The sequence below is a fragment of the Sander lucioperca genome, chromosome 10, assembly GCF_008315115.2.
Source record: "Sander lucioperca isolate FBNREF2018 chromosome 10, SLUC_FBN_1.2, whole genome shotgun sequence".
Taxonomy (NCBI): Eukaryota; Metazoa; Chordata; class Actinopteri; order Perciformes; family Percidae; genus Sander; species Sander lucioperca.
The window spans coordinates 11,000,270-11,009,631 of NC_050182.1; the positions used below are offsets into that span (position 1 = coordinate 11,000,270).

Here is a 9,362-nt window from a genome sequence, read left to right on the forward strand (position 1 = left end):
AATATGGGACCTTTAAAGCAGTAAAGTGTCTTCATGTTTTGCTTGTAGTAGAAGTTAGCTTACAGTGAGGAAAATAAGTATTTGAACACCCTGCTATTTTGCAAGTTCTCCCACTTAGAAATCATGGAGGGGTCTGAAATTGTCGTCGTAGGTGCATGTCCACTGTGAGAGACATAATCTAAAAAAAAAAAAAATCCAGAAATCACAATGTATGATTTTTTTAACTATTTATTTGTATGATACAGCTGCAAATAAGTATTTGAACACCTGAGAAAATCAATGTTAATATTTGGTACAGTAGCCTTTGTTTGCAATTACAGAGGTCAAACGTTTCCTGTAGTTTTTCACCAGGTTTGCACACACTGCAGGAGGGATTTTGGCCCACTCCTCCACACAGATCTTCTCTAGATCAGTCAGGTTTCTGGGCTGTCGCTGAGAAACACGGAGTTTGAGCTCCCTCCAAAGATTCTCTATTGGGTTTAGGTCTGGAGTCTGGCTAGGCCACGCCAGAACCTTGATATGCTTCTTACAGAGCCACTCCTTGGTTATCCTGGCTGTGTGCTTCGGGTCATTGTCATGTTGGAAGACCCAGCCTCGACCCATCTTCAATGCTCTAACTGAGGGAAGGAGGTTGTTCCCCAAAATCTCCTTAATACAGTGCAGTCGCCCTGTCCCATGTGCAGAAAAACACCCCCAAAGCATGATGCTACCACCCCCATGCTTCACAGTAGGGATGGTGTTCTTGGGATGGTACTCATCATTCTTCTTCCTCCAAACACGGTTAGTGGAATTATGACCAAAAAGTTCTATTTTGGTCTCATCTGACCACATGACTTTCTCCCATGACTCCTCTGGATCATCCAAATGGTCATTGGCAAACTTAAGACGGGCCTTGACATGTGCTGGTTTAAGCAGGGGAACCTTCTGTGCCATGCATGATTTCAAACCATGACGTCTTAGTGTATTACCAACAGTAACCTTGGAAACGGTGGTCCCAGCTCTTTTCAGGTCATTGACCAGCTCCTCCCGTGTAGTTCTGGGCTGATTTCTCACCTTTCTTAGGATCATTGAGACCCCACGAGGTGAGATCTTGCATGGAGCCCCAGTCCGAGGGAGATTGACGGTCATGTTTAGCTTCTTCCATTTTCTAATGATTGCTCCAACAGTGGACCTTTTTTCACCAAGCTGCTTGGCAATTTCCCCGTAGCCCTTTCCAGCCTTGTGGAGGTGTACAATTTTGTCTCTAGTGTCTTTGGACAGCTTTTTGGTCTTGGCCATGTTAGTAGTTGGATTCTTACTGATTGTATGGGGTGGACAGGTGTCTTTATGCAGCTAACGACCTCAAACAGGTGCATCTAATTTAGGATAATAAATGGAGTGGAGGTGGACATTTTAAAGGCAGACTAACAGGTCTTAGAGGGTCAGAATTCTAGCTGATAGACAGGTGTTCAAATACTTATTTGCAGCTATATCATACAAATAAATAGTTAAAAAATCATACATTGTGATTTCTGGATTTTTTATTTTTTTTTAGATTATGTCTCTCACAGTGGACATGCACCTACGATGACAATTTCAGACCCCTCCATGATTTCTAAGTGGGAGAACTTGCAAAATAGCAGGGTGTTCAAATACTTATTTTCCTCACTGTAAGTGTGGTCTTGCATAAGCTCTTGTATTCACTGTGGTTGTTTTGTTTTGCATGCATCATCATCATCACACTCTGCTGGCTGCCTTCCTTTAGCTAAGCACCCAGGTTGTCATTAAATGATCCCTGCCTTCCTTCCTCACAAGGATATCAAGGATGCTCCCTCGGTGTGCCGCTTATGTTTTTTAGATGGCTGTATTTATGGACTCGTTGCATGGTGTTTAACAGCGGTTTTGTTTTTGCATGGCCAAAGTTCTTACAACCCTTTTGGTCTGCCCTGAATGTTTTTGACATTTGAATGGCTTTTTCTCATGGATTTGTCTCTTGCAGCGGTACCACTAAAACATAATCTTTTTCTCTTTCAAACGGCTGTCCTCCCCGGCAGGAAAAAAAAACATCCAAATCATGGCATATGATGCTATTCCATCAGGTATATTGTCCTCATATATCGCCTAAGGCAGGCCACACAAGCCGCTGTAATAAATAAAGTAAACACAAGCAGACACCCGCCCACTCTCCTCGATTTATTGCGTTGGTGATCATCGCTTGACCTCATTGCTAAATGCAGCTTTCTCCCCTGCATTTAAATGAAGCAGACTATTATCAATATTGATGACAGTTCATGTCTCTGTTGACTTAATTTTCTGCTCCCACTTAAAGCCATGTGGCCCACGTCTCATTGCCAAGCGACACAGTGCATGAATTTGGGAGGGCTTGTAAGGGCCCCTGTGGAGGACACATTGCCCTAAATAAGTTGGCAGTAAGCACAGGTCATCGCAGTTCGAAGTTTGTTTCGACAAATCCCTCTGCCACCCATCTGTCACTGTCTCTTCCCTCAGATATCAAACAGATGTGGAAATTAGCATTTCTGCACAATCGCAGCCTTGTGCACAACAACTAGAGATGCTAATTATTCCCACATAGACACTCAACGCCAACTTTCGCCTTAACTTTATTTTAGGAGAGCCGTTCTCCGGACTTTTTTGTCAAACCATTAGTTTAAAATGGTAATTTATGACTTTACATCAACGCTGGTGGATGAGGTTGCAACATCTTTGCATGACAAGCTGTAATTGTTGTTTTTGTTCTGCATTTCTGTGAGATAACTTGTCAAAAACTGGTCACTGGTATTGTAGCGTTTTATGTTAAGGAAGTTTGTCTTCATTAGTAGAGCTCATGGTTTTTAGTTGCTCCTGTAATTATGCAAAGCAAACTCTTCCTTTGTGTCTACTAATTCAGAATGAATGAATCACTTTGCCAGCCAACATTTTTTCTGAAAGGACGTACCGTGTTTACATTGTAATTTTACTTTCATGGTTGCCATGAAGGAGTGATTGGTTCTGTTTGTTGGTTCGTCTGATGGTTAGCAGGGTCATGTCATCTCACACATGCAAACAGATAATACAATAAGGTGGAAAAATCCATCCATGGCGCTACAAATAGGTGATCAGATTTTTGTGTGCATCCAGTCCCAGGAATGTTTTTGAAATGTTCTTAACCCATGGATTTCTGTACTTCCTTGAATGAAAAGAACCAGCAATATGTATCCCGTGTCTGCACACTGTGTATTTTGATGCCGATAAAACATGTAATATATTTTGTAAATATTGATTTTTGAATTCCTTCTAGCTTTTATTTTATTTTACCTTTTTCCATTTTTTGTAATTTTCTTCTATTTTATTATACATTTCTTCTCATACTTTGTATAACAAATGTATTTCAGAGGTGCAGCTTAATGTGTCAGTCCATGTCATGATATCCCATATGCATATATTATTTTATTATTTCATCTTGAATGTCTAAACTGCTTATATCTCAAGGGTCATGGAGATGTGTAACCCAGCGATCCCAGCGTGTATTGAGTGAGAGGCTACTGTAGGTACATCTTGGACAGGTCTCCATTATATCACATACAGACCCTTAACAGGAGTAATTAATGCTGCCATCAGGGCCTGGTGCCGGGGCGGGTGGAGCGAGGTGTTCTCCTCTGTGTAATTGTGCCAAGTCACCTGTGAAAGACTTTGGTTGGCAGTAAATAAGGCAGTTGTCCCGGTGGTCAGGGCCCCGGCAGCCTGCCTCCTCTCCTGGTAGCTTCCCTCCCTGTGGCTGTTTCTCTCTCTGACTCCATCCACCTTTTTTATGTGTGTCTGCACTCTCACAGTCTCTGCGGTTCAGTGGACACTCAATCACATCGCCGCATTGCATGCTAATATGAACTTAGCTGCCACGTTTAAACATTGCTGCTAACATTGTTCAATCACAGTTTTTTGTTTTTTTTTTTAACTTGATTTACTAGCCCAATGCAATTTAAGCGTTAGGAGTACTGCAATATATTCCAAGCTCTAGCAGCCATGGTTGAATCACTGAGGTGCATATGCTAACTGTCCTAATCCCGATAACCTTGGGTCTCATTGTAGGTGGGAGGTGAATCTGCTGTGGGCCATGTGTTTCTGCTGAGGTCTCATCTTCTGCCAAAATGAGGCTGACGCCTGGCTCGCCTCGACCCGTCCTGCCGGCCATCCTGGCTCTCACCTTAGCCGCCTTCTTACCTCCGCTGTCCTCAGGAGCCACGCCGTTCCCCCAAGACCTGGAACCAATCAGCATCGTGGGCAGAGAATGTAAGTTCAAAATCGGTTGTGTTGCCATGGTGATCCCAGTTGCAGGATTAGATGTAAAAGTAAAGCAAAGGTCCCTGAGACATCATATCATCACTGGGGAACACGGCTTAGAGCAGTGGATGTTGTTTTTTAGGCCATGTTCAAAGCAAGCAAACTTGCAGAGGTTTACACTGCTGCTGGAATATTTATTCCTTTTGTTATGTCGGCTTCAAATGGCCTTTTTAACTCAGTAAAAGAAACAAAACCAGCAGCATGCACTTTTAGCTACATCTAAACTAATGATACAGCAAACCTTTTTACATTGGTTTGGGCCAAGGGAAACAAGCTGTACGTGTGACTTTTAAAGCGCTCATATTATGCTCATTTTCAGGTTCATAATTGTATTTAGAGGTTGTACCAGAATAGGTTTAAATGGTTTAATTTTCAAAAAACACCATATTTTTTTGTTGTACTGCACATTGCTGCAGCTCCTCTTTTCACCCTGTGTGTTGAGCTCTCTGTTTTAGCTACAGAGTGAGACATCTCACTTCTGTCCCATCTTTGTTGGGAGTCACACGTGCGCAGTAGCTAGGTAAGGACTACTAGCCAGTCAGAAGCAGAGTATGAGGGCGTGCCATGCTAGCAGCTAGGAGAGCATTATAACGTGTGTTACAAAGTGACCACGTTTGTCTCTGAAGTAAAGGCTGGACTACAATAGAGCTGTTTGGAGCAGTTTGTGAACAGTGTTTTCTGTTGGAGATGGTAAGTCCCTTTAGGGTGGACTTTGGGCTTTTTCACTTTGTTAACCTATAACGTGCACCAAAAAGAGATATAACACAATAAAAGAGACGGAAAAAGCCAAAAAGCATAATATGAGCATTTTAAGCTACATTTGGTAACTTTTATGAAAAAATACTTACTCAAATATTTGCTCAAACTGTCACTATATCCTTACCGTACTACATGAATCAGATTATCTGTAAAAAATTCACATTCCTCTGCCTCCTCCTGGCGCCCCTAATGGTGGAAGGAAAACGACCAGTCGGAGAAGAGAAGTCTCTTACACAGTGTCAATGACTGCTCCGATCAAACTGTAAAACTAGGCAGCACTGATCAAAAATAATCAATATTATTTTACTGCATTCCCTATTTTTCACCTCAAAGTTTTTCAGAAACATATTTTAGTGTTCTGTTCAGCTGTAACATGAGAAAGTTTGCTCCGACCCGTAGGCAGTGCTTGGTTTTGGCTCGATCACAAACTTTCTGTGAAAAAGACCTCCAATTTTGACATATACCACATTAAGGTATATATTGGCTAAATCGCATACTTAACATTTTCACTCATGTGAAACCAAAACATCAATAACAAATGTTGTTAATTTGGACAAACAGGAATTTAGTAAAACAATCACAATACAATTACAACACAGTTATGACAGTTTAGTCCATAAAGGCTAATGTTGAATTATTGCACAGTCCAACATGTGACTGCAGCTTTCAGCACCAGCCTTTAAGATAAGACTTTGACTGAGGAGGATCTCCTGTGTGACGCTCTCAAGACACTGCTTCATCGGACCAGCCTGGGGACTCATCAATGGCACCCAATCACTGGGGAGGTCCACAGAAGAGGTCCTGGCTGCTCAATGTAATGGCCCATAATTGATTAAAGAGGTGGCTGAGACTGTGGCCCACACACTGTAATTGATCTATCTGGAAGAGAGTAACGCAACCATTAGCAGAAATAGCTGCCCTAATAGTGCTATATGTGGAGCTCCATCCCAGGTGTAATGAGAGCAATTTATCACCTCTGGTTCCAGCAGGTGACAGCGTGGCACAAGGTCCCGCACAACTATGCGAGACGTCCGTTATGAATTGTAGTACTTCACGAGGCCGAAGTCTATGAAATCATACCTGAGTCACTACTTCTTTTGTAAAGTGGACAGGCGACTCTCCTCAGCATCTTGTCTTTTTTGTGACGGACTGCGTGCTGAGTATGTTTAAGGCAAGAAAATATATTATTATACTGGAGCTGCTTCTAGAAAAAGCCACTGCCATAGTTTTATCTTACAAGTATTCACTCTTTTCCCCAGAATTTGATTCTCAGCTGGATGCATATGCTTCATAAACCACGTTCAGATGATTGATGTCAAACAGCGTGACGTGGAGGGCAAAGTTATAAAGTATATCATACGTTTTGGTCGCAACTAAGGACCGTATCGGACAATTTCACTCGCATGAACTTTTGATTTAGACCATAATAGGACACTAAAACTCCGCTGACGCCAAAACTCTACAACGCTATTTTGGGAGGTCCATCTCATCTACTCTGTGGTAATTGACAGTAATTGGTTTTGAATGGTGAATTGATTCCACTTTTTAGAACCATGTCATAATAAATACATGAAAAGGGTATACAGTTTGACTGTTCCCTTTACAATGTAAATTATGTCAATTAGTATGTTGCTGTAACCCTAACACGTATACACATAGGGGCTGCATTGTTGTAGGTTTTTTGCTACTAGTAAAAGGGATAAGATGAAATATAGTCTCACTTTGCCAGACCTTCCTCCACAACGCTGCGGAGGAGGGTCTGGTGAGTCCATACATCATTCGTGAATGGGAGAAAAAAAGTGCTCTGGTTTTTGGCATTCCTTTAAACCAATCAAAATAGTCTTGGGCGGCGCTAAGCACTGCACGGAGCCCCGGTGCCGCTGGACAATAGCCTGGGGAAGGAACTTGTTTTGCTGTAACGTGTACGTTCAAAAGTTGATTTAGTCGTGCAACAGAAAACTCAGATTGGACAGATAGTCTAGCTAGCTGTCTGGATTTACCCTGCAGAGATCTGAGGAGCAGTTAACCATAGTCCTCAGAAATCCACCGGAGTTTAAAATGCCAACACAAAGAAAGCGGAAGGTAACGGACATCCGTTCGAAAAAAGGACATACTGCGGAATTTCCAGCGGCAACGGGGCAATACCAGAAGTGGATATAGACTAGATGAAATATGATCCAGGAAGTCCAGTTTAAGTAATGCATCCATTAGTTTTACACCTTATGAGATGCCAGGGTACAATACAATGAGAAGGTGAGGGACAACTTTGGAAATGTATCAAGGTGGTAATAATTTAATTTCAATCTGGACCAATTTCAAGATAAACAGTATAATTTGGCCATTCACTGCACCAGATGCAGTGGCACATATTGGCCAACAGTGCTGGATGATATTGTATTAAGGGCTGTGGCGATTGCTCGCGGGGTCCGCAGTGCTTCTGGAACGCAGCGCAGACGCGACCGGTGGTAAATAGAAAGAATAAAAAGTACAGGTATTGTTTGGACTTCTTATGAGTTCTGAGCCATGAGTTTAGGAATTGCTTCTGTACTAGGAAGATAGGTTATTATGTATTTTTGAAGTTAAGATAGGTTAAGCAGTTAGGATGTTTTTCTGTAATGAGGCCTTTGGTTTGAGTCAGCCTGTGGCCAGCATCGTACATGATTTTTCAGGTGGAGTGATCCTACATAACTCTGGGTGCCTTCACCTGCTCCTGGAGTTTGCAGTGCCCCAGCTGCCCCCCCAAGCTTTAGAGGATGTGAAAGTGCTGAAGAGTAATTAGAAAATCCTCATTTACCAGGGGGAGGATAGCTGGGTGGGCCGCTGGGAGTCTCTTCACCAGACAGCACAGCAAGGTCCAGCCCTCAGCCAGACATTAGGCATTTCAATCTTTAAACCGTCGATTCGAGACCAGCGGTTAGGGGGACATACGGCTCCCAGTACAGAGACTAATTTCCGATTTGTGGTGTATTTCTAGTGGGGATTGCTAATTCAGCAGCAGCCCAGGTCAGATGGGAGGCTGGAGGGCACTAAATACAGTACTTTACAGATCCAGAGCACCGTGGCCTTGAGCTGAATCTTTGCTTGGTTGTAAAAAAAAAAATAAAAAAAAATAAAATAAAAAGAGGAGACAGCAGGGGAGGTTTCTGTGATGTGAAAGACAGCCTGGTGTCAGTATTGAACAGGGTAATTTTATTTCTGCCTGGGGCATCCTTCTTTTCCTAATCGAACATTTGCAAAGCATGTCCAGCTACTGACTCATTCTGTAATTTAAGTACTGGACACTGTCTCCCATTGTTTAAATGAATATTTCCATCCAGTGATTCAGTCTGCTGGAGTAGAAAAGGACAAGAAATAATTACAATACAGAAGAGGAAGAAGGAAAAATGAAAATCAGCCATAGTGCATCATAGAGTTGGCATTACTTTACATCCTTCTCTTTCTCTTTGCAACAAAGTATCCTGCCTGCAGTAACGGATATTTTATATTTTAGTCTTTTTTCACCATGTGGTGTTAATTGTCATAAAAGGTTTTTCAGGGCGGTTACACTGCATTCATGACTGACCTCCGAGACGGAGGAGTGCTATTTAACTGTGGGTCGACCAGACAGACAGATATTTCCATTGAGATGGTTCTTATTTTTGGTTTCCTTGTCCTCACTTGGCACAGTCCCCAAACATGTCAGTTAAGAAATGCTTACCAGGAGTCGTTTATTTAAATCCGATTTCTTTGACACGAAAAGCTAATTTGCAACTTTGTATGCTATTTTCTCCCATGCTCATCCACCTACACAAGTGCACATTAGCATACAGCCTATGCTTGGGATCTTTGGCACAATACACCAAATTGTAATCTTGGTTTATATATTTATATATAGTATATATTTATATAACTGCATAGGTGTGATATTTTTCCAAGCTGCTGATTTGTTTTAGATAAATGTTAAGCCCTTGTTGTCCTGTCTCTTTACAAATCTGAAACTAACAAACATAGCTACTTTTAAAAGCAATGACATATGACAGCTAAGAATGAATTTCATGTTTTAAAAAGCCAGCCTTGCATGGTGAACAGTTCTCATTGAACTGAAATCAGGTTTGACCCCTGTCTTTCATTCCCGGTTCTGAAAACAATGTTTTTAAAAAGACCTCAAAGGGATGAAATATGTCAGTGTCGTGTTTTGGAACCTTTGCTGAGAAGCTTAGCTAGTTGGCCGGTGTCTTTTGTTGTTATGACTTCTTAAACATTTTCTTTTTCTCTCCATCTCTTTACCCACGCAGCCTCCTACCTCT

The 9,362-nt window shown here is 41.9% G+C and overlaps 1 protein-coding gene across 5 annotated transcripts in view; it reads left to right on the forward strand.

Moving 5' to 3' along the window:
• Positions 1–9,362, forward strand: part of sema6e (sema domain, transmembrane domain (TM), and cytoplasmic domain, (semaphorin) 6E) — a 182,648-nt gene that overhangs the window by 89,785 nt on the left and 83,501 nt on the right. For all 5 annotated transcript variants that reach the window (XM_036006021.1, XM_036006024.1, XM_036006025.1 and 2 more), the window contains 2 exons: positions 4,066–4,266; positions 9,351–9,362. The exon at positions 9,351–9,362 is cut by the window's right edge and continues 103 nt beyond it. In XM_036006021.1, the coding sequence (XP_035861914.1) occupies positions 4,125–4,266; positions 9,351–9,362 (154 nt within the window). In that variant the 5' untranslated portion in view covers positions 4,066–4,124. The remainder of the gene's footprint in view (positions 1–4,065; positions 4,267–9,350) is intronic.